This window comes from Macaca thibetana, chromosome 10 (assembly GCF_024542745.1).
Source record: "Macaca thibetana thibetana isolate TM-01 chromosome 10, ASM2454274v1, whole genome shotgun sequence".
Classification (NCBI taxonomy): Eukaryota; Metazoa; Chordata; class Mammalia; order Primates; family Cercopithecidae; genus Macaca; species Macaca thibetana.
This window is the reverse complement of record NC_065587.1, coordinates 58,459,396-58,485,512: the sequence shown is the minus strand read 5'-3', so window position 1 is coordinate 58,485,512 and position 26,117 is coordinate 58,459,396. Positions and strand designations below refer to the sequence as shown.

Below are 26,117 nucleotides of genomic sequence, written 5' to 3'. Positions count from 1 at the left end.
CCATTCTCTGTTTTGTGGTCACTCCATTCCTGCCGGCTCACCTTCTGAATCTGGGCCGCCAATGCTGCGCCGTTGCTGAAGCTGTGTTCTGCTGCTTCTGGCTCTGAGAGGCTGGTTCGAGAACCAACACTGCTGGTTAACACCGGGGTGGGCAGTGTGCCTGAGGGCTCATACTGCTGGCTGGAGGGCCACTTCCCCTTTAACACCACGTGGCAGATATTATCTAGGCGGTTAATTATCACGCGGTCCTAGAAAAAAGGATAAAGCTCTGATGAATAAGGATCGAGTTACCTAAACTCACAAAATCCTTTGAGATCAAGGGTCAAGCTTTTCACCAGAAGGAGTCGATAAGAGCACACTCAAACATGCTCACTTTATAAGCCTTAAAATAAAAATCATAGTCTGGACAATACAAATGAAAGCCATGGCACTATAAATATGAGGACAATCTGACACCTTCATCTTACAGTCGAATTAGTTAAGTGTGTGTATCTTTAATGTTCAAATGCTACATAACTAATACCTTTTAAAGGTATTAAACACTTCTGAGTTTGTTGTTCAGAACTATTTCTAAAAGGTTTAAAAACAATTCAAAGCTGAGAATGGTTTTGGGGTGGGGTGGGAAATGCAAGCTCTGGGATACCTTTGGCCACTCAGAGAAGGAATAGAGAGTTTTCTCCTGTAGCAGCTGAGCAATAGTGGGAGCTCGAGCCTCCTGTAGCTCATCCCCAATGTCTCCTGCGATGCCCGATGTTGAGCTCTTGCTCTCCTCTTCAGAGTACTTCCCTGGATAATCTGGGAAGAGGTTAAAAAATTACTCAGACACTTAATTGTAGTAGTGAGATAACAGTGATCTGAGAGATTAGGATATCCTGATCTTTTCCTTTTTCTTTTTAAATTAGCTTATTCTGTGCTAATTTATTTTAAATGGAATATTAATTATGATATCTTCTATTTCTAGGAGAACCGTATCAGTTAAGCCATAAAAGCAAATCCTGCTCTGGGGCTCCCACGGCAAGTCCTCTAGTGAGCATTTGCATCCACATCCCAACACAAGAAAAGAGAAAGGAAATTTTTCTTGTGTATCCAAGAGTGAAAGGGAATGACTAACCACAAAGAGGCTTCTCACTCAGTGTAGTGGTCAAGGGAAAGCTGAATATTCTAATACTTTAAGATCTTTGAAGGGACAGTCTATGAAATGGAACAGCAAGAGGGTGATTAATATGAGAGAGAGTGAAAGTCAGGAAGCTTAAAACAAATGTCAGACAGACCTGATTCATGTAAAAGATGCCAAGAAACTCAGAACATTTCAATTACCTCACTCATGGAAAGAAATGGACATGCAACTTATTCTTTCAAGCTTCAGTAATGGTGAAAGTTTATCATCAACGTGAATAGATCTTCAAAGATCCACTTACAGGAAATGAACAGACAATGGCAAAACACCTAAGGCAGGAAAAGTTGTTGACCTCTTTCTTGGTTCGATGACAAGGAGCATCCATCCTTTGAAATGTAGATATTTCACTTTTGAATGTGCAACAAGTCTCCTAGGGAAATGCAGCGACCTGACCATGAAAAACAGGGCCTTGCTAGGCCTGGTGGACTCAGGATAAGTCAGACAGACACGGCCCAGGCCCTCAAGGTTCTTACGGCCCTATGAGGGAATACAGCCAGGAAAGCAGTGACAGTAAAAGAGCAACTACAATTACAAGCTGTGATAAGTGCTATCGAGGGAAAGAAACCAAGTGCCATGATAGGGAACAACAGGGAAGAACCTACTCAAGTAGGTTGTTAGAGAGTCTCTCGGAGGAGGGAAGTCCCATGAAGATGAGGCGGCAACGGGGAAGGGTATTGTGGACATGCTGAGGAACTAAGTGAGGGCCAGGTGAAAAGTACAAAGATGAGGCTAGAGGGGTGGAAATCATCTAGAACATGCTGAGTCCTGTAGGCCAGGATAGAGAATTTGGATTTTATTCTAGATTCAATGGGGGACCACCACTGAAAGGTTTTAAGCAGAGGAGTTGAATTTAAGTTTTTTTTTTTTAAAAAGCGAAATCATGTGAGAGAGAAAACCTGGAAAAAGCCAGGAGACCTGGGCCCTGACCGGTGTACCAGTTAATTACTGCTCCTTCAGGACTGTAGATTTCTAGTCTCGAAAGCAGAGCTAACCTTCTCTGCCTTACCTGTCCCACACCTCGTATGTGTGGAGGATCCCTTCCAAGGTCTTCAGAAGCACTTTTAAAACCATCAGTGAAAGGGACTCCCACCCACACGTGCACATGATGCTCATCAAAGCTTATTAAGGTCACTGCTTCCTCTACTCTGACTTAGCAAGGCTGACACTGCCATCAAAGGATACCAGTTCAGGAACACAATTTCTCCTCTAAACCGTACGTTGTACTCACTTGACTGCCTGGGTTTCCAAGGACCGATAATTTGATTTTTACCCACAACAGGGTTCAAAAAGCAATGTGGGTTTTATAATTCAACACATGGCAGCAATGCTTCGTGGCCTGCCATGAGGAGAATCAGGCATAGTTGCAGACTGGTTCCTTCTGGGTTGGCTGAGGTTACAATTCTATCAAGCTACTTTCAATTTGGCGTCTTGGTTTTTATCTCAGCTAGTGTGTAAATTTTAATTTGCGTTCAGAACTCTTCCCAAGAGTTCTGAATAAAACCAAGGAGTTTAAAAAGAAAAAGCTAGATAACTTGAGGCTGGGTGCAGTGGTTCACGTCTATAATCCCAGCACTTTGGGAGGCTGAGGCAAGTGGATTGCTTGAAGCCAGAAGTTCAAAACCAGCCTGGCCAACATGGTGAAACCCTATCTGTATTAAAAATACAAAAATTAGTCAGACGTGGTGCCACACACCTGTAATCCCAGCTTGGGATGTTGAACCCAGGAGGCAGAGGTTGCAGGAGCTGAGATCGTGCCACTGCACTCCAGACTAGGTGACAGAGCAAGACTGTCTCAAAAAAAAAAAAAGGCTAGATAATTTGGGGGACTTAGCTTAGCTCCTTTTTCTTTCCCTCTTTAACATAAAATCAGTGCCCCAGAAAGGGATGATGTGTCTGTCCACACGCCTCAGCATCACAGTGGACCAGGCATGAAGGGAGTTGTTTTTGGTTTTTTGTTCACCCTAATAGGCCTTCTTGGATCTGAAAAAAATTAAAACTACAGCTAATAATCATTTGTTGCTGTTGTTCCTCACGATCCCTAATCACTGTATGTCTATTCTTGCAAAGCCCATAGAATCTCAGGGTCACCTAGATTCTTAACATTTTGAAATTCCTTCTAGCTTGAACCCTTATCTAAGATCTCCCTATTTAAAAGGATCAAATCTATTTTCTTTATTGCTGTAAACTTTTTATTTCTTTTGAGTTACTGAAAGGAATCTAAACCAAATGCACCGACCTTAAGTCACACAGTTTTGACAATGACATGAACAAATGGTTTTGCCCACCTTAACAAAGATCAAATTTATTTGTATTTTTGTTCAGTTCCTGAAAAATTAACTGCCCCCATATTAAACTGCAAGTTCCTAACATCCCAAGGCTGTTCCACTTTAGCCAGTTTGAAGCACCTTATCTAGGGGAAGAACAAACTATTTCCCCTTAACACCATACATAGCATCTATTGAATGAAAACACACAAGCCCCTGCCCAAATTATATGGGTGAGGCAGCCAAAGTGCTATGATTGTCTATGATCTTCTTCAATTTTCTACAACATGACCACAGTTACTAAGCTATTTGAATTTTCAGTCCAAGGCCTATGACCTTTGGTGAGGGCAGGCAGGTCTGTTTCAGAAGCTGTAAAAATATGAAGCACTCTGTCCCCCAAAATCCAACCCCCCGTCATGTGTGAACTAGTTTATCCAAAATACGACAAGATCCTACATACTGTACCTTGACTATGGCAGTTTCCATCTCTATCATACTCATCTTTATTCTCAAAATCCATGTCTTCTGCTTTGAGCTCACTTCCTTCGAGAAGATATGTGGGGAAAACTTTTTGCCCCTCTGCACCTTCTTTCCAAGGTTCTTTTAAAAGCTCATGCTTCACTTTAAACGGCTCTGATGCAACAGCAGTGGGTTCACCCTCCATGGCGATAGTACTGGTTTTGCTTTTGAACAGATCTGGGATATAAGCCTTGGGTTTCTCGATTTCAAATTCATCATTCTCAAGGCCATGCATCCACCTCTCCATGTGTTTGCAGTGGCATTGACAGGCTGCTGGAGGCGGGAAAGCTCTCTGTAGTCCAGGAGTCTGGTTTGCCACCTCTAAGCTTCCTTTCTTGGTTTCATCTGCATGGAAGCCTTGGTTCTTTTCCCTTGAGATGTCAATAGTGGGCTCTGTGAGATGCAATACCTCTGGCCTTTCCCCCATGCCTACTGCCATGGCTAAGTTTTCCTCCTCGTTTTCCTCCTCTTCCTCCTCCTCATCACTGTGGTTCTGACTCAAAATCAATTTACTTTCTAAGCTTTTGTTTTCCAATAAATCAATTAATTGCTGATCTGATGACAGGTTTCTTTTGGAGTCACAGACACTAAGACTGCACATATCTACAAACCCACTTTCATTTCCTGGATTCAAGGAAGGGGAAGCTAAACACTTGGCTTCCAGCTGGCTGATGCTTTCGGGTCTCTGTCCTGCCTCACTGAAGCAGAGGTCCTCTTCCTTTGAAATAGACATCAACAAATGTTTTCCATTTTTGATGTTTGCTTGAGCTACTCCTCCTGCTTCTAAGCTACCCATAAAAGTGGGGCCGGAAGCTATTTCTGCCTCATGGCCACCAGACTGGCAGTTCCCATCTTTGCTTATTGAGATGGTAATAACATCTTTTCTACATTCTGTATTGGCACTTGGGCTCTCCTGAAAAGAGCCTGGTTCTTGGCTGAGCACCTTCTTACCATACATCATGCTCTCTAAGGACTCAGGCAGCAGGCTTTCATCATGGTTGATGGAAATGACATCCTGAACTTTAGAAAGAAAGTTTTCACAAGTCACATCAGGCAGGCTGAGATGATCATCTCTGCTTTCTACTTTCACTAGATTCTCAGGTTCATTTTCAAGGGACTCTGAAGTCCTACTCATTTGAGTATATGTAAGAGATTCATATAATTTGGAGTTGGTCTGGTAAAGACAACAGAGATTTCCTGGTGCCTGGGTGTCAGATCTTTTATGCTGGGCATAGTTTCTATAGGCATCCAGGAAGGACAGCTGGGGGTCGTTCATGATGTAACAGTCAGTGCGGTTCAGCCCATGTTTGGCAGTGCCGATGAGCAGGTCTCGATCATGCTTCCCACACTCCCACCAGACTGGGAGGTAGAGGCTGGGCCTGCACAGCTGGAGGCGTTCATGCAGCTGAGGGCACTTAAGCACTTGCTCTCGAACTTTGCGTAACAGTTCAATGCGGTACAGAGTTCTTGCAGCACGTTCCTCAGTGATGGGTTCAACGTAGATGGTGGTATCTGGGGGACCTGGAGAGAAAGGAAAATAAAGCCTATCACTTAAGGTGGCCTCAGACACTTCCGCCCACCTGAGCCCCTGCATCTCTGGCCGTGGAGTTTAGCTCTCTGGCTCCTCAGCATGGCAGCTGTAGGTGTGTGGGCCCTTGCTAAAACAGGAAACTGAAAAAGAATGGAAGGACAGACCCAAGGGGTGTGAAAGAAGAGCATAAAAACTCCAGTTCTGAAAATAGTATTAGTTTCCTTTAAATAAGCATGTACTAGGCCATGTACATAGTATAGTAGTAGTTCATGCCTATAATCCCAGCACTTTGAGAGGCAGAGGCTAAGAGGATCGCTTGAGGCCAGGAGTTCAAGACCAGCCCGGACAACAAAGTGACACCCTCTGCCAAGTCTACAAAAAATAAAAAAAATTATCTGGGCATGGTACCATGTGCCCATAGTCTGGCTGTGTGGAAGGCTGAGGCAAGAGGATCTGGGAGATCAGGAGTTTGAGGCTACAGTGAGCTGTGATCACACCACTGTATTCTACACTAGGTACTTTATACATGTTACTTAGTTCTCATGAAAATCCCACCATATCATCATCATGCCTGTCCTGTTTCAAGGATAAGGAAATTGGCTCAGATAAACTACCTGGCTCCAGGTGACAGAACCAGGATTTAAATCCAGGTTTTGTCAGTGTGACTCCAAGGTCCACATCTTTCCAATATATTCAGCTCCCTGGCTTGGATGACACCACTTTAGCCCTGCCACATAGGAGGCAAAGGCTGGGACATCTTGTGCATGCTGCCATCAGCCCTGAACCCACACTGAGTAGGTTCAATGTTTGCTTTAGCTTTCCTAAAATATTGTCCCATGGTCCAGAGGAACTCCATCTACAACCACGATGCTAAAGGCAGGCGTTGCAAGTGTCAACCAGGAAGACATTTTTCAAAAGGGTTCTCTATTGGATCAGGGGATATTTAAATGACAGCCACTTACTTTCTATAGTTACAAGTCGACATGTGAGGAAATACTTAAAGTTATTAAGATTTAATCTAAGGAAGGTGCAAAATTCAGAGTGGGATAAATCTGAACATGACTTAAAAAAAAAAACCCGTATACTTTGGAGAAAGCGGTTAATAGTCTCTCAATATTTGTGACATTTTAAGCTGAATTTCAACTTTCACTGAAGTTACATCATTTTGGGAGAGAGATTTTATTTTATGAGGTGGATCCAATTAGAAGTTTATGAATTTCTTTTTTTTTTTTTTTTTTTTTGACGGAGTCTCGCTCTGTCGCCCAGGCTGGAGTGCAGTGGCCGGATCTCAGCTCACTGCAAGCTCCGCCTCCCAGGTTCATGCCATTCTCCGGCCTCAGCCTCCCGAGTAGCTGGGACTACAGGTGCCCGCCACCTCGCCCGGCTAGTTTTTTGTATTTCTTAGTAGAGACGGGGTTTCACCGTGTTAGCCAGGATGGTCTCGATCTCCTGACCTCATGATCCACTCGTCTCGGCCTCCCAAAGTGCTGGGATTACAGGCTTGAGCCACCACGCCCGGCCAGAAGTTTATGAATTTCTAAAAGCCCACTCATCTTTACCTAAATTCCTCATGTAGACTCTAGTTTTAATAGGTATACCTAAAATAATTCTGCAATTTGAAAATCAGAATGTTCTTTCCTTGTATCATCTGACAATATACTGATAGTTTTCTCACCGCCATCTTTCCATGTGGGTAGACGACAGACATTCCGGCACATGGCCACGAAACTATAAAAATACTGTTCCAGGCTCTCATCCGACTTCTTGTCCAAACGGGAAATGATGCGGAACTGTGTCCAGTCAAAGGTTTTCTTTTCTTGATCGTAAACAACACCAAAGGAAGACACTGTTCTATAGAAGTCTGCTTGTTCTCTCCTAGTCCACCTTGAGATTTAATCAGAAAGGAAGAGTGAGCTGTTTCTTCTTTTTGAAAGCCAGTAACTGCTTATTGAGAGCCTACTATGAAAGCCCATAAAGTCAAGAAAGGAGGCAGAGCTGGTTTGTCTCTTTTGTTATTTTTATTTAAGTTAAACTGGGCTGAGAGGCTTATAATGAAAACAGCCTGTTATCCTACTCCCAAAGAGGTAATCACTTCCAAATCTTTCAGCTCTTTCTTCTGGTATTTACCTCCCTATGTCTAAACCGGGTATACACTTGCTATCTCTTGATTCATCAATTTTAGGAATCACCTAGTTAACTTCTGCCTGTAGAAGATGAATATTTTAAAAATACTATATATACTTAAATATCTAGCCTTGTTTTTTTTTTTTTTTTTTTTTTTTTTTTTTTTTTTTTTTTTTACCTGTATGGCAATATAGAAGCAGAGAATCCTGGAGGGATCTTCCAGACCATTAAATTCAACCTCCTCATCTTACTGGTGTCCTGAAGGGAAGTGACTACTTCAGTGACACAACCCCTGCCTCCCCACCTCATACTGCTTTTCTTTGTGGTTTTATGTAGGTAGGTTGTCCATGACAATTATTTTCTCTGGGACACAAAAGTCCTCTAGTCTTTATATCCTATACGAGTAAGTCAATGACTTAAGGGAGGTGGATAATTATATACCACCATAGCCTTTATGTGGGGCTCCTGGGCAGGGTGCTCTCCAATCCAGAGGGAGTCTAGCTAGGCATGGGGGTAACAGGGTGAGGGGTTAGAGAAAGAATGAGAAGCAGAGAAGAAGTGGCTTTGGTTCTTCTCTTTAGAGATGTGTAAGAAGGAAGAAATATATTCCCTGAAGTATCAAATTTCATAAGTCAGGAGTACAGAGAAGAAATTGAATTTGTTATGCAGTCTTCTTTTAATTCACGGGATGTTTCATCAGAAGGATAGAGAGATATGACTCAAGGAATTGCAGCTTCGTTGATACCTTCTGGTGGCACGATTCCTAGCCTATGCTGGCCTTCTGTAAGCCTTTTAGAGCTTAATTCTCAGATGGGCAAGTAACTGCTGGTAATTTATTCCTTCCTTTTGGGCTTGCATTTTATGGTATTTATTGCCCTGGAAGGCTTGATAAGGATTTAGCTATAAGACAGCTTCAACGTTCCCTTTGTTACTAAAAGTATTAGGGGGTCTGAAAGGGTCTGACACATTCCACTGTGGTGTTTCTTAACCATATCCCCAGACACTGGGGTTTAATTTAGGGAAGAGTGTCAAGTTAGAAAATCACAAAAATCTGGAAACTGTAAAGACAGGGTAGGGTGTTCCTAGACCTCATCAGACTCCTGTCACCATGACACCATCACAACTGAAGGCTGAAGGTAATGAATTCTGGAGATAACCTAACTTCACAAGACAACAGAAATATACTCGCCCTCCAAGCTACCAGCTTCACCTTTTGAAAACGTTACCCAGTGGGTGGCTGAGCATGCCCCTTTGGCCACTGGCTTTTACCTCTTTTGGGCTTCCTTGTTGATGAGGTCCATTTCTGAGGTTCTCCTGAACATCTCTTCCTGAACCCAGTATCCTTGGCTACCTGGTCCCAGAATTTCAGGCCGGCACAGTTCTTTGCGGTTGCAGCGCTGGTAAACAGTGACCAGACGTCTGAGACGAGCTGTGAGGGCGGATGAAACTGGCCAGGGCGATTTGTCTGGGTCGGAGCCATCCTGGGCTTCAAACATCAGTGAGGATATTAGTATTTACAAACAGAACTAAAACAGGAATGACTGTCTTTTGGTTTTGTTTAAATAAAAACAAAGCTGACTCAATAACTTACTCAAAGTAGTTACTGATTTAATAATTGGCCCAGGAACTAGGCATGGCTGGAAGGGCTGCAATTTTGCCTTAGATACAGCTTATGTTGTGGTCAATTCTGTTATCTCTCAAACACAGAAGTATCTTTTGTGGTGGCAGAAGTGATCTGAGGACTTTGCTCTAAAGCACAGGAATGAGCAGACCCTTTGTTGCCTGGGCTTTCCAATTACCAAAGCTCCTGTCATGTCTGAATTCAGAAAATTCGAAAACCAAACCAAACTAAACCAACCCCCCCCATCTTTCTTTAAAAAAAGAAAATCAATGTCATCACAATTGCTTTTTACCTCTCAGACCCTATTCTAACTTAAGATACTAACATTTACTTCACTTTTAAATTTTAATGCCAGGTAGAGGAAGCTAGAGCCATGTTAAAGCTCCATGTGTGACTCCAGGGGAGTTTGATGAAGGTCAACTTATTTTGCTTTTTAAAAGAGCCTCCTTAAAAAACTACATGTTAATTATATATAAACTCCATGATAACTAACAAACTAGGACCTTACTTTCCTATGCCTTCAGAAGGACATAGTCTCACCTGCCCGGCTGTCATCCTTCTTTTCGCCAAAAATGCCATCACCTCCATCACTGGAACTCTCCTAGGGATAAATAAAGCCATCCGATCAGCAAAACTGCAGCTTAGAAGAAACCAGCTCAGAAAGTCTTGATACGGAAAAAGTAAGCATCACGCATAAGAGATGTCCCCTGCCCACGAACAACTCAGACCAAGGTAGGACCTGAGAAAGCTTACTTCTGTACAATCTTAAAAGAGCCAGAAAGCAGTTTATTTAAAATAAGGTTTTTCTTTTTTTTTCCTTTTCCTGGAACCATGTGGAATGCTTCTGCCTGTAAAAAAATCAGCCTGAGCAATGATGAACTGGCACACTCTCTGGCAATTACATTTTACAAGTACTATTTTAGTTGCGAATTTAAATATTTGCCTTACCATCATCACTTGCAATTTAATACTGTCATTTCATTTCATAAAGGTTGTGCCTGCATTTCTGTTCTTTTGCTGTGAAAAAGTGTCATGTTCGTGTTCATTATGGTTAACTTACTTCACAGCAACAGACACTATTTTCATAAAACACTACTGCTCCAGACATGAAACCTGATGGCGCAAAACCCCAGGAATTTAAAATTAAAATCATGACTTGAGCTCTAAGTGAATCTGGAGTAATATCACAAGCACTGAGCTTGCCCAGTCGGTGTATGTGTCAAACTGCTTTAATGGATTCCTTCACAAACCCTTCTTGGTCTCAGGAATGGAACTTTAAAAACTCCTTATATATATAATGCAGGTGGGAATTTGAGGGGTAAGACAAGTGATTGTGCTATTTTTCAACTGGACTCTAATTTCAACACTAAAACATTATATTTTGACTAGCATCTTTTGACCTGAATGACAGTACAGAACAACCTCAGGATTCAAGACTTTCCTAGAGCACAGGGTCAGAGAGAAGGGTCAGCAAACTGCGGCCTGCAGACTTTCTGTGTGGCCCTCAAGCTAAGAATGGTTCTTACATTTTTAAAGAGTGAAAAAAAGGGAAGGATATGCAACAGAAGCCACATATGGCCTTCTAGCCCAAGGTATTTACTCTCTGGTCCTTTACTTGCTACATCCTGGAATACACAACACGGGAGACCAGTAACCTAGCATGGTAGGAATGCAGACACCCACGACTGCCAACAGTGAAAATTCAAAATGCTCTCTTTGGGCCCCTGATACCACGCAAAGAACAGGAGCCCATTTTCTGAATGAATTTCTCTCTTACGCAGAACAGTGATAATAGCTAATATTACTGAGAACTATGTGTTAAGCAATGCATAAAACCTTTTACATGGCTCATCTCATTTAGTTATCAGCACTGTCTCATGAGATAGAAACCATTACTATGCTCATTTTACTGATGCAGAAAACAAGTCCTAGAAAAGTTCAGTAACTTGTCCAAGGTCACACATCTGGAAAGTGGCAGAGCTGGGATTCAAATACAGGTAATCTGATTTGAGAACCAACACCTACAACTGTCAAGCTGTCTAAAAAAGGACAAGAGAGTCTTAGATGAAAATTTGTTTTGGAGAGTGAAAACGTATTTATAACAGAAGTGGGGAACACTAGCTAATCTCCTTTGCCTGGGCCAGAATTGTCTCCTGTTATCTAACGTTAATGAAAAGTGAAAACCCAGGGCTGATCTACTGTACCATTTTGACGTGGCAGTTAAATATACCATCTTATCTTACACTACTCTTTAGGCAGTTAAAAAACAACCTACTATGCCTTATATAATTTCCTGCCAGAGAGAACCTTTTAAATATCCCCATGGTATCTGTGAAGATTCTTTGAATGCTGAAATGTGTAAGTGTAGTACTTCCAGCTGAGAAATGTTCTACAGTCTGCACAACACGGGTGGCAGGCCCCAGAGCTGCCATGTTCCTTCTTGCCATGTAGTGGTGGCTGACATGGGCATCATCATACCCCAAGTCCATGAGAGCAGGCTCCCAGCTTGGTGTGAGGCAGGCACACAGCAAATGCTAGCTTTCCTTCCAGTCCACCTAGTAGTTTCTGTTGGTACAGTTAGTTTTTTTTTTTTTTTTTTTTTTTTTTTTTGAGACGGAGTCTCGCTCTGTTACCCAGGCTGGAGTGCAGTGGCGTGATCTTGGCTCACTGCAAGCTCCGCCTCCTGGGTTCACGCCATTCTCCTGCCTCGGCCTCCCGAGTAGCTGGGACTACAGGCGGCCGCCACAGTGCCTGGCTAATTTTTTGCATTTTTAGTAGAGACGGGGTTTCACCGTGGTCTCGATCTCCTGACCTTGTGATCCACCCGCCTCGGCCTCCCAAAGTGCTGGGATTACAGGCGTGAGCCACCGCGCCCAGCTGTTGGTACAGTTAGTAAACAGGAACAGTTTTAGGCAAAACTCTCAAGTAAGGAAAGCTTTTAGTATTCATAGTGTTTCTCTGTTCCTGTATTCTCTTGAAGGTACTTCCTCTGTCTAGAAATGACAGAATGAAGAGGACCTAGTTTGTTAGTAGCTCAAGTAAAAAAGATGTCAGACTTTTAGTTAATAACCAGTTTAATGTGAGTGTGTGAGGTGCTGTAGCAGGGACAGTCCTGAGCATGCAGAGACCCTGCATCTGAACTATGTAGTCTAATATTTGCTACCTCAATTTCTGCTTACATGAATCAACTTGAAAGAAATGTTCATCTTCAAAGAGGTATGAATCAATCATCTCAGAGTGAAGGGCCCCAGAGTGCTGACAAGAATGTCAACAACAAAGCACACTGATTGGTTACAATGTGCAATTTCTCCATCTTGAGGACACACGTGGTTTGGAGTCCCATGATCCACGGCTTTCTGGCCTCGGGCAAGTTGTTTTGAGCTCTCTCAAGCTCATTTCTTCTTTTGCAAAACGGAGAATGGCATAATCTTCAGGTGGAAAGTAGATAAACCTCAAATGCCATTAACACAATATTCGAGGATTTTATTATGGAAAGATTGCGGAATATAGAAAAAGAAGAGGGCAGGGGAGATACCGCTCTTATGTCCCCTGGCTGTATGACTTTTTTGCAGCTGATTAAAACTTAGCTCCCTCGGCCGGGCGCAGTGGCTCATGCCTGTAATCCCAGCGCTTTTGGAGGCCGAGGTGGGTCGATCACATGAGGTCAGGAACTCGAGACCAGCCTGACCAACATGGTGAAACACTATCTCTATTAAAAATACCAAATTAGCTGGGTGTGGCAGCGCACGCCTGTAATCCCAGCTACTCGGGAGGCTGAGGCAGGAGAATCGCTTGAATCCAGGAGGCAGAGGTTGCAGTGAGCCTAGATTGCGCCGTTGCACTGCAGCCTGGGCAACAGGAGCGAAACTCCATCTCAAACAACAACAACAACAACAACAACAACAACAACAAAAACCTGAGCTCCCTCATCTCCACAATGGGCGTAAGAATAGTGCCTAACAGACTGGGAAGTGTGCTTTGTAAGTGTGAAAGTATACACAAATACTAGTATTTGAGTTCACAGAACCCTCAAACTCCTAACTCACAAGAAGAGGGTGCTTGTTCAGTTCCTCATTAAAGTTTTCGTACAATGGAATTTGGCCATTTTAGGCATTAATTTTCCTGCAAGCTCTTGGCCACGACCTCATCCTTTTACGCACTGACCTCATGGTTCAGAGAGCACCTGAGATGTCACAGCCACCTATGGTAGGAACTGTGGCACAGCACGGACATGCATGCTTTTGACAGCATAATTACAATAATGAAAATTGTGCTGTTACTTATTGCTATTTCTGTTAAAAGACGTGTTATTCTCCTCACATACTGGCTGTGATAGAGAAAGACTTTGTTTACAATTCCAGGCTCCAGACCATTCCAACCCAAATATACTTTTAGACTAACTGCTTTAGAAGGTTTCTGTAGGTTCATTGAATCTGGCTGCACGTTGACATCTGTAATGATTTGCCAATCAAAAGTGCTATTGGTATTAAAACAGAGGGTGGGGGAAGCTGTAACTTAGATCATTTCAAATCTCCCTTCAAATTCTAACATTCTATGACTCTCTGAATGCCACATTTTAAGAGGACAACAACCACTGTGGGCTCTGGAAGGTGCTGGAATAGCAAGGGCTCTGGAGATGATATGATATAGAGGAACTAGAGCTATTTCACCTGAAAAGAAATTTAAAGATATTAAGGTCATGAGCTGGTCTCAGGCAATTTAAAATTCTATCAGAGAGGGGAAAAACAACAGTGCCATAAAGAAAGCTAGATGGAACCCATGGAACCAGATGGGAGGCAGATTTCTGGTGTGGTAAAAAGAAGTATCATCCAACAATAAAACAGACTCCCTTAGAAGGTGGCATGTTCCTCTTGTTTTCCCCATGAACTCCCGGGAGTCCCTCGTCGACCTGAACGGCCCCCTGACAGCCCTGCTGAAGAGGGAACGCCACACTGAGACCACTCAGGCATGTGCCAGGGCTCCTTGTAATGCTAAGACTCTACCAATCTGCTAAATGGCTCCCTTTCTATGCCGAGGTCTGTTTAATTCAGAGGAATTGCTCTGATGAACAGGCTCTTTTTACACAATGCTTTGGGGTTCTTTAACTCTGTCTGAGGACAGAACTGGGAGAAAGAAACACCCAAACAGTGTCTTCAGTGCAGGAGGTAGGGAGCAAGAGTGAAGCAGGGTGGGCAGCAGGCCTGGCTCAGATGCTGGCCATCCCTCTATGTGTGTGGTTTTAGCATGCGGACTAGAAGTCAAGGTGAATCCTTTTATAGTCTGTCCGCCTCAGAATCTGGGGAAACCCACTCCCCATTTCATCTGCTTTTGATGATATTCTATACCCCAGGTTTTAAGGATGTGAAGAGCAAAAGAAATCATAAACGTGTTAATTCTGTAAATGAATACAAAAGTACTTCCAGAGTTTAACCCTAATATATAAGATAACTTAAGTTAATTTTATGGATTCTGCCATGGCCCTCCAGTGTCCTCCTAAGCATGTCCAGTTTAACGTCAGTGGCTTTCAGAGGCTGGCCTCTTCACAGGAGCTGCTGCTGGGAGGAAGGGGCATAAACGCACACCTGAAATACTCTCTACTGTCTGGACTATGAAAAGAATACTTGACTACAACAAAGTATGCTGGCATATCTAGAGAATTACAAGTCTTAGCTCTGTCATCTAGTGGTTGTGAGAATTTGGTCAAGTCCTATAACTTTCAGGGAGGGCCTAAAGTTTTCTCAGCCCTCAAATGAAGACAGGGTGAGGTGAGGATCAACTTAAACAAATGGAGTAACTGGTTTGAAAAGAGTCAAGTTCCATATGAGAATAAGGTATTACGTTCATTTCTTTGGTACTTGAGTTGTTTCTACAGGGAAAACACACCCCAAATTACACATAAAAGAAATAATATTAACTAGGGACTGAAATGGCAGAACATGATTTTTTTTTTTTTTTTTTTTTTTTTTTTTTTTTTTGAGACGGGGTCTAGCTCTGTCACTCAGGCTGGAGTGCGGTGGCTCGATCTTGGCTCACTGCAACCTCTGCCTCAGCCTCCTGAGTAGCTGGGAATATAGGTGCATGCCACCACGCCTGGCTAATTTTTTATATTTTTAGTAGAGACAGGGTTTCACCGTGTTGGTCAGGCTGGTCTCGAACTTCTGATCTCGTGATCGGCCCGCCTCAGCCTCCCAAAGGCTGGCATTACAGGCGTGAGCCACTGTACCTGGCCCAGAACATGGATTTGAATTGTCAAGACAAGAACCTAACTTCCTTCATGTTACCGGGGTCTGAAGCTTCATGCTGATTTGCTTCAATCCACTGTTTCTCAAAGCTTGAGGACACAGGGAAACACATCTTTGAAAAATTACTATTATCTATTTTAAGAAAGGGATGCCACTGTTACTGTTACAGGGGTCAGAGCTGATGGAGGCCAAAGTAAGTAAATACAATACATTCTGCAAGCTAGAATCAACAGAAGAGAATGGAAAATAATGGATAATTTTTGGGTAGTAATCAGAAGAAGAAGAGGGAGGACCCTCGCAGGGGAGTCACTTGGGGACAATGCTACAGTAACTTCTGGGATCCAGAATCCATAACATTCTAACATTTGCTCTATTACTCAATGCTAGAGAAAATTTGGTCACATGGTGCTGGGGCCCAGGTAAGGTTTCAGTCTGCTTTCGCAAAATCTCAGAAACTCATTTTAAAAATGCAATACAGACTGCCGCTTCTGGGATGCATTTCCCTATTCTTTAAGTACAATTAAACCCTCTAGATATTAAATTTGAAACAAGCGTAAGAAAACTCTGAAAGGTGAAAAAAAGGACAAACTAGAGACCTCAGGACCCAAGGAATGACATGATGAAAAAAACCCTGTTTTTTTTTTTTTTTTTTTTTTTTTGGCTTCTTATATCCTAGATTTGGAGGTCAAGAAGCAGGCTACCTGGAAATGGTAAAGGAGGCAGACAAAAAAGGCCCTCAGAAAAAAATTCCGGGTGCAGTGGCTCACACCTGTAATCCTAGCACTTTGGGAGGTTGAGGCGGGTGGATCACCTGAGGTCAAGAATTTGAGACCAGCCTGGTCAACATGGTGAAACCCCGTCTCTACTGAAAATACAAAAAAATTAGCTGGGCATGGTGGCACATGCCTGTAGTCCCAGCTACTTGGGAGGCTGAGGCAGGAGAATTACTTGAAGCTGGGAGGCAGAAACTGTAGGGAGCCAAGATCATGCCATTGCACTCCAGCCTGGGCAACAAGAGTAAAACTCCATCTCAAAAGAAAAAAAAAGAAGCAAGCCTGCTTCCTCCTTTCTCTAGTTAAGGACTAGGAAGAGGCAGGTTAGCAGGTTAGGAACACAGAAAATATTAAGACAATAACTGTTACACCCCAGCCTAACAAGGCAGAAGAAACTGTGTCTCAACTCTACCCAATGGCAGCAACAGCTGAGTGGGAGCTTAGACTTCTACTTTTTCCAGGTGGTTGGTAATAGGGTACCCCATTCCCTTGCTGGGGTGGTATCAGAAAAAGCTAAGCAGGAAGTCAGGACTTTCAACCTTGACAGGTAGTAATGAGGTTCCCCACCCCTACCCATGGTGGAGCTAAACTTCCATCCCTGCTCAAAGAAATGAGAAACATCCCCTTTAGGGGTTAATGGGAACAGACTGGGAACATGAATTTTTGCTTTCACCTCCCAGAAACAAGGTGCCCCCCATCTCCACACCTCTGTTCCCCTGCCAAGACAGATGCTGAAAAAGAATGTTTAAATAAGATCCAGAGTCTCACAATATAATGTCCAAAATGTCCAGGTTCCAATAAAAAAATCACATACCAAGAACCAAGAAGAAATCAAACTGAATGAAAAAAAGACAAAAGAGGCCAATGCTGAGAGGAAATGATCTGATGTAAGAATTTAACACAGTCATCAGTGAGCCATTCTGAACACGCTTGCCACAAATGAAAAAAACAGAAAGTTTCAGCAAAGAAACAAAGATCCAAATAATCTTTGGATTCAAAGGGAAATTTTAGGTTTGAAAAGTACAATAAACTGGAACAAAAACCAAAACAAAAAATGAAAACTCAAAACCCTCAACAGAAGGCTCAACAGCAGAATGGAGGAGGAAAAGAATCAGTGACCTCAAAGACAGAAAAATGGAAAGTACCCAATGTGAATAACAGAAAAAAAAATGAACAGAGCCTTAGAGACCCACGGGTCTATAACAAAATATCTAATCTTCATTTTATTGGTATCCCAGAAGGCAAGGAGAAAGAGGACAGGGCAGAAGAAATACTTGAAGAAATCATGACTGAAAACGCTTCACATTTAGCAAAAGACAGAAATCAGATTTAAGAAGATGAGTGAATTCCAAATAGGGTAAACTCACAGAAATCCATAAACACATAAAATCATAAACTTCTGAAAACTAAAGTCCAAGAAAAAATCCTGAAGGCATCAAGAGAGAAAAGACACATTACCAATAGGGGAAAAGAGCTTGAATGACAAATTTCTCATCAGAAACGATGGAGGCCAGAAGGAAGCAGCAGAACATAAGAGCTGAAAGAAAAGAACTATCAACCCAGAATCCTCCATTTGGTGAAAATATCCTTGGGGAATAAAGGGGACATTAAGACATTCTCAGATGAGAAAAACGAAGGATATTAAGACATTCTCAGATGAAGAAAAACTAAGAGAACTGACAGTTCTCTAGTCTACCTTAAAAGAACAGCTAAAGAGATTTCTCTAAACAGAAAGAAAACAATAAAAGAAGGAACCTTGGAACACTAGGAAGAAAAAGAACACAGTAAAAAAAAAATGGGTAAATATAGCATACTTTCCTTCTCCTCTTGAGTTTTCTAAGCGATGTTTGACAGTTGAGGCAAAAATTTTTACCATTATCTGATAAGAAATGGTTAAGACAACTATATCACAAATGGGAGAGGATAAAGGAACAAAAATGTAAGGTTTCTACACTTCACTTAAGCTGATAAAATGATAGTATTAGTAGACTGTGATACATTACATATAAATCTACGAAACACCTAGAAGCATTAAAAGGCTAAAAAATATAGATAAATCAAATAAAATCATACAAAATGCTCATGTAAATCAGAGGAAGGCAGGAAAAATAAAAAATCAGGGAAAACAAAGACAATAAAATGACAGGCTTAAGCTTTAATGTATCAATAATTACATTAAGTATAAATGGTCTGAATAATACTGACTAGAAGACAGAGACTGGCAGAGCATATTAAAGATTATGATCTACTCGTATGCTATCTATAGGAAACTTACTTCAAATACAATAAAGTCAGGTTGAAAGTAAAAGAATAAAAAAATTATATTTATGCACACATTAATCAAGGGAAAGTAGCCATATTAATTTATCAGATAAAGTACACTTCAGAGCAAAGAAAATTACCAGAGACAAAAGAGGGACATTATATACAATGATAACAGGGTCAATTTGCCAAGAACATGTAATTCTCTCTATACATTTTTTTGAGACAGAATCTCGCTCTGTTGCCCAGGCTGGAGTGCAGTGGCACGATCATGGCTCGCTGCAACCTCTGCCTTCTGGGTTCAAGTGGTTCTCATGCCTCAGCCTCCTAAGTAGCTAGGATTACAGGCATGCGCCACCATGCCTGGCTAATTTTGTATTTTTTGTAGAGATGGGGTTTCACCATGTTGGTCAGGCTGGTCTCAAACCCCTGGCCTTAAGCGATCTGCCTTCTTTGGCCTCCCAAAGTGCGGGGACTACAGGCATGAGTCACCGTGCCCAGCAAGAACATATAATTCTCAATGTGTATGCACCAACCAGAGCTGCAAAATATATGAAGCAAAAACTGATAGAACTGAAAGGAGAAATAAATAAATCCACAATTATAGTTGGAGGCTTCAATATTCCTCTCTCAACAACTGATGAAACGACTAGACAGATAATCAGTAAGGATACAGAAAAACTCAACATCATCATCGACCAATAGGACCTAGTCAACATTTATGAAATGCTGCATCCAACGACACCAAAATGCATATTCTTTTCAAGTGCCCATGGAATGTATACCAAGATATACCATAACCTGGGCCATAAAACAAACTTAATAAATTTAAAACAACTGGAATCATATAGAATGATTATAATAGAATCAAACTAGAGATCAGTAACAGCAAGTTAATGGGGAAATCTCCAAACACTTGGACACTAAATAACAAACACCTAAATAATTCATGGAACAAGGGAAATTTAAAAAAATACATTAAACTGAATGCAAGTGAAAACACAATGCAAAATTAATGAAACATAACTAAACCAAGGCTGAGGGAAATTTATAGCACTAAATGCATGTATTAGATAAGCAGAAAAGTTTCAAATCAATAATATAGAAACTCCCACCTCAAAAACTTAGAAAAGGGCTGGGCACAATGGCTCATGCCTGTAATTCCAGCACTTTGGGAGGCCGGAGAGGGAGGAATGCTTGAACCCAGGGGTTCCATACTAGCCTGGGCAACTTAGCAAGACCCTGTCTCTACAAAAAATAGAAAAATAGAAAAAATTAGCTAGGTGTGGTGGTAGGACCTGTGGTCCCTACTACTTGGGAGGCTGAGCTGCGGGCATCACTTGAGCCTGGGAGGTCGAGGCTTTAGTGAGCCATGACTGCATCACCACACTCCAGTCTAGGTGAAAGAGTGAGACCCTAAGTCAAAAAAAAAAAAAAAAAAAAAAAAAAAAAAAAAAGTAAATGAAGAGGTATATAGTAAGATTCAGTACTGTAAAAACTCAATGAAGATGCCAATTCTCCCCAAAGTGATATAAAGGTTTAAAGCAATGCCTATCAAAATCCCAGCAACAGTTTCTGTGGATAAGATTATCCTAAAATTTATATGGAAAGTCAAAGGAACAAGAAAAGCAAAAACAATTTTGAAAAAGAAGAAAAATGTGGGAGGTATCAATCTATCAAATTTTAAACCTTATGGTATTACGGAACTCAAGATTATGTGCTACTGGCAGAGGAAAAGACAAATAGATAAATGGAAAACAGCGGAGAACTCAGAAATAGAACCCACAAATACACCAAACTGATTTTTCATTTTTTTAAAAACATTTTTCTTAGAGACAAGGTCTCACCATGTTGTCCAGGCTAGTCTTGAACTCCTGGGCTCAAGGGATCCTCCCTAAAAACACACACCTACAGGGTGGGAGAAAATACTTGCAAAGTACGTATCTGACAAAAGACTAGTATCTAGAATATATAAAGAACTCTAGAAAATCAACACTAAAACAATGAAATTAGAATACAGGCAAGGGACATAAACATTTCACTGAAAAGGATATACAGATGGCGATTAAACACATAAAAGGTGTTCAACATCATTTAGCCATCAGAGAAATGCAAATTAAAATCACAACAAGATATTATACGCACCTACCAGAATGGCTCAAGTAAATAATAGTGACCACACCAAATGCCGGTGAGGATGGAGAATACAGAGAAAGTGGATCTCTCATGCATTGTTAGTGGCAGTGTAAAATGGTACAGCCACTCTGGAAAACAATTTGGCAATTTCTTAAAAAACAAAACATGTAACTATCATATGACCCAGCAATTACACTTCTGGGCATTTATCCCAGAGAAATGAAAATGTATGTTCACACAAAAATCTATATGCAAATGTTTACAGTGGACTTAATAGTCAAAAACTGGAAACAACCCAGATGTCCTTCAATGGATGAATGGTTGAACAAACTGTGGTTCCTCCAAACCACTGAATACTACTCAGCAGTGAAAAGGAATGAACTGTTGATACAGAAAACCACCTTGATGAATCCCAGGGAATTATTCTGTGTGAAAAAGCCAATCCCCAAAGTTTACATACTGTATGATTCCATTTATAGAACATTCTTAAAATGACAAAATCATAAAAAATAGAGAACGGATGAGTGGTTGCCAGGAATTTCAAGAGGGGTGAAGGCAGAAGGAAGAGGATATGGTTATAAGACAGCAACAGGATGAATCTTTGTGGTCATGGAAATGTCCTGTATCTTGACTCTATCTATATCGGTATCCTGATTGTGATACTGTACTACAATATTGCAAGACGCCACTATGAGGGGAAACTGGATAAAAGGTATATGTAATTTCTGTATTATATTTTGTGACTGCTTCTGAAATATATAGTTATCTCAAAATAAAAAGTTTAATTAGAATAAAAATGCAATTGCAGTCTGTATATTTTAAGTTTTTATAATAAAATGTTGAGGAAAATGCAATGTAACTGTAGCAATGCAATCAAGTTCCCCCAGATCACTACCAAGATAGGAATTTCTTTCTTAATATGAAAGACAGTTTAGACAACCAATACTGCACATTTGACTCACCGTTTGTTTCTGGAGGCCATCTACTTTGTCCTCAGCATTGTCTTCTTTGTCTGTGTTGCCTCTAAATAAAAGTAAAAAAAACACATCACATACTACCTAGGTCCCCCTTATCCACAGTTTCAGTTACCCTGGTCAACCACAGTCCAAAAACACTAAGATATTTTTGGGGAGAGACAGGGCGAGAGAGAGATCACATTTACATAACTTTTATTACAGTATATTGTTATAATTGTTCTATTATTGTTGTTGTTAATCCCTTACTGTCCCTAATTTATAAATTAATCTTTATCATAGGTATGTTTATATAGGAGAAAACACAGTTTATACAGGGTTTGGTACTATCTGAAATTTCGGGTATCCTCCATGAATAAAGGAGGACTTCTGAGTCAGCCCTCTGTATCCAGCCCTCTGTATCCAGGAGGATTGGTTCTCGGATCCTCAGGGATACCAATATCGGCAGATGATCAAGTCCCTTGGTTGGCCCTCTGTGTCTGAGAGTTCTGCATCCACAGACAAGGAGGGCTGACAATAGATCCCTTCTACCACAGGCATTCCAAGTCTTAGTTTTTCCCTCTCTTGTGGGAGAACTCAAGAGACACTGAGAATGAAAGAAACTATCACCAAACAGTCACCACTTCCACAGGCAAGGACCTTTATTCAACTGAGACTGCAGCATGAGGCTCATGTCTACTCAGGCAAGTTCAGAAAAAGTTAATTCCTGCCCATCAAGACTCATCTGAACAAGTGACTCTGATAAAAGAACACACTCTAGAAACTGAAGGCTGTGCACATCAAATGAGGCCTAATGTTGCAACTCCCTGGTCACAGTAGGACGAATCTTCCCACAGAATCACATTTGGCAAAAATCACTCCTTGGCTTGGAAGGAAGCTCTGTAGTCACTGGTTAACAAGGACATTTTCCCCTTGTTACCATCAGACCCTTGACGCTAGCTCAGCTGCCTAATGTCTTCTCTTTTGTAAGCTTAACTACTGCTGATGCCTACCTTTTTCATGATTCTTTTAAAAACTGACTTTGAGGGTGGGTGCAGTGGCTCACGCCTGTAATCTCAGCCCTTTGGGAGGCTGAGGTGGGCGGATCACCTGAGGTCAGGAGTTCGAGACCAGCCTGGTCAACATGGTGAAACTCCGTCTCTACTAAAAATATAACAACTCGCCAGGCGTGGTGGTGGGTGCCTGTAATCCCAGCTACTCGGGAGGCTGAGGCAGGAGAATTGCTTGAAACCGTGAGGCGGAGGCTGCAATGAACCGAGATCATGCCACTGCACTTCAGCCTGGGTGAAAGAGTAAGACCTTGTCTCAAAAAACACAAACAAACAAAAACCACACAAACCAAGAAAACCCCCCAAAAAACTGACTTTGATATATTCTTGTCCCAAATATTCTTGTCCTTGCTGCTCAAGTCCTAGAGGCAAGATAAGCTCCGGCTTTACTGCTTAACCGTAGAAAGAAAAGCCAATCCACAAAAAGTAGCCTTTATGCCACATTCAGGCACCCATCCAGGGAGTGTTTTCCCTGAATCACTGAATGTAACATGAGAATCACCAGTCATATGGGTCTTTGTTAACATCTCCCAGAATGCATCTCTGTTATCTGTCCTCAAGAAACATGCTGGGGCAGCTGAAGTGATCATGAGGGGTTAAGGACAGATGGAAAATGCCCTGCACACTTCTCTTGGCCTGAGCAAATAGTTAGGGGCTCCTGGCAGTGCCACACTCTCAGGTCTGTCCACAGTCCTGGGCAACGCACAGCAGTATCTGCTACTTTTGGGAAGAAACTAAGAGATAAATGCTAAGAGATAAATGCTATGTTTTGGCCGGGCATGGCGTCTCATGCCTGTAATCCCAGCACTTTGGGAGGCCAAGGTGGGCAGATCACGAGGTCAGGAGTTTAAAACCAGCCTGGCCAACAGGGTGAAACCCCGTCTCTACTAAAAATACAAAAATCACCTGGGCATGGTGGTGCGTGCCTGTAGTTCCAGCTACTCAGGAGGCTGAGGCAGGAGGATTGCTTGAACGCAGAAGGCGGAGGTTGCAGTGAGCCAGGATTGTGTCACTGCACTCTCACCTAGGCAACAAAGCAAGACTCCATCTCAAAAAAAAAAAAAAAAAAAAAAAGCTATGTTTTCAAAAATATAGATATAATTTGAAGAACTACAATTTTTAGCTGTTTATTTAGTTTTCCTATGTATTCATGTCAAGAGTAAATAAAAATCAGTCAAAGGAGATGCTTTCCATACTTTTTTGCACAGCATCCACGGACAAGCTGAAATGCCATGGCCATCAAGGAGCGGCCCCTAAATCCATCTTGCTCAGGGACTACGCAATCCTTACACAATACTGGAATTTCAGCTGAGGAACTAGTTCAAACTCAGGAAGGCTGTGCTTGTGTCTGTTCTTAGCTTTCTGCCAGGCATGGGAGGTCTGAATTCTTCCACAGGAATCCTCTGACCAGACAAGGGATGGGCATGGTTAAAAAGCTGGGCAGGCTTTTAGAAAGGTGGGCAGCCTGGGGAACTCATGAGGAACAGGAACCGGTATTTGGTTCAAATTATGAAAAACAGCGGCGGTGTGGCAAGGTGTAGGGAGATGCCAGACACTGAGGAAGAGATACAAAGTGTGCTGGGTGTATGAGGAAGGGGTCACAGATCAGTGGCATGGCACGTCACCTCAGGGCTGGCCCACGTGGCTTCTCACCTTTCAGGAATGTCTGAAGTCCCATCCGTAACACCCTGTTCTGCAGAAAGGGACTTCTCATCGGGCATCCCAACTTTCTCCAGGAAGCAAAGTGCTGGGTCTGCTCGCATGGCATTGTACCTTTCATAACCTGATCAAAAGTGGTGAGAAATGCCCGAAGTCACGTTAGAAACTCACAATATTTGCTTTGGGCACTAGTCTTTTTGTTTTCCTTATTTAGTAAAGAACAAAAGAAACACACAAAAAAAACTTATTTAAGATTAATGAGATCCTATAAGACTATCAGGGAAAGATCCTGGTGCTAAAGTGGACACCTTTGAGTAGTGTTTGACCAATAAACAATGGCTTACAGAAATACTCAGTGTCCACGAAAAGATGCAACTGTACAGATACAATTCTGTTTGCTGCTTCCTGTGAGTTGGTTTTGCAACTTCTTCCCCCATCCTCAACACTGGATACCTTGTTATGTCCTTAGTGGGCCTTGTTTTCTTATAGCTCACTTTTATCCCATGTGTTGGAAAGGGAAGCTGAACAACATGATGGATGGCAGGACTGAAATATAAAGAGAACTACGATGATTGTTTATTGCATTAAGACAGACCTGTGGCCTCTGTATCACAAACTCAGTACGAATCTTAATCCACACTGGCCAGGGCTTTGGAATTGCTCCTCATCACACCCCAAAGTTAACAACAGACAGTGTTTTGACCCCGAACAGGGGCCTCAAAAAGGAAGCAAAACAATTTTAATAACCCTCATTTTCAGTTTGATAAAGTCTATGAGTGAGGATTTATTTTATTGAACCTAACGTACTCTTAGAATGAGACAGCATTTGGCCACATAAAAGGCAGAGTCCCCATGACAGGAGATGGAAGAGCTGAGTGTAAGTAAGAACCAGCCTGGCTCTTAGGAACAAACCTGATTTTACTGTGTTTGGTATTTCATCTCTATCTTGGTTTTTGTTCTCATATTACTGTTGATGCAGTTGTATCCTTCACGCTGTAGGTAGCACCTGGTTCTTTTCCCTGAGGAGCTGTGGGTAGCTGATCTTTTAAATTCACAGTGGCTCTCCTGCCATCTCTATGACAGGTGCTGCCCACATGAGTTACCTGGCATGAGAAGCTCTGCAGTGCCTTATGTTCTTTACTCACTTATTCCTTACGGCAATTACTTGACTGCTCTAAGTCTTCCGTGAGGTCGTATGCTTCCTAGGAGCAGAACCTGTATCTATTTTTGCTCATCATTATATAGTCAGTATCTAGCAAAGGGCCTGACACGGTACAGACTGAACAAATAACTGACCAGATGAGTCGATTTTGCCTAGATTATTTCTCTTCAAATCATTGTCATAGGAAGAAGAATCGCTCTCACCCTTTCCCCATGTTCCTGTCTCAGCTCACATCAAAACAGAAACTTCCCCAATACTCCTTTTAAGGAGGTTCCAGTCAGTTTCTCCACCTGCTCCTCATGAAGAGAGGGGTAATTTAAATGACAGGTGAGATGGTGAAATCCTTCCCTTACTGTCCCCTTACTACTGAGGGAGGCCAACTGTCCAGGAGTATACCACCTTCACACTCTGTGCTCAGGCATGGAACATGCTGGGACCCTCTCTGACCTGGGCAAGCTTCTATTCTGTAGACTTTCTCTTGTCATGTGTGGATCTGAAGCCTAGAGACAGAGTCAGTAATTTTATTTCTCAATTAGGTGTGAAGCTGGAGGCGAGGAAGAATGACTATTTTAGTCCCCTAGAAAACCCTAACAACTGTACTGAAAAGAGGCCAGTAGGAGCTGC

General features: G+C 42.0%; 1 protein-coding gene across 4 annotated transcripts in view; it reads right to left on the bottom strand.

The window, feature by feature from the left end:
* Positions 1 to 26,117, bottom strand: part of CHD6 (chromodomain helicase DNA binding protein 6) — an 853,354-nt gene that overhangs the window by 14,216 nt on the left and 813,021 nt on the right. For all 4 annotated transcript variants that reach the window (XM_050806430.1, XM_050806433.1, XM_050806431.1 and 1 more), the window contains 8 exons: positions 24,326 to 24,455; positions 21,612 to 21,672; positions 9,777 to 9,837; positions 8,885 to 9,101; positions 7,167 to 7,375; positions 3,907 to 5,481; positions 644 to 795; positions 42 to 248 (listed from right to left, as the gene is read on the bottom strand). In XM_050806430.1, the coding sequence (XP_050662387.1) occupies positions 42 to 248; positions 644 to 795; positions 3,907 to 5,481; positions 7,167 to 7,375; positions 8,885 to 9,101; positions 9,777 to 9,837; positions 21,612 to 21,672; positions 24,326 to 24,455 (2,612 nt within the window). The remainder of the gene's footprint in view (positions 1 to 41; positions 249 to 643; positions 796 to 3,906; positions 5,482 to 7,166; positions 7,376 to 8,884; positions 9,102 to 9,776; positions 9,838 to 21,611; positions 21,673 to 24,325; positions 24,456 to 26,117) is intronic.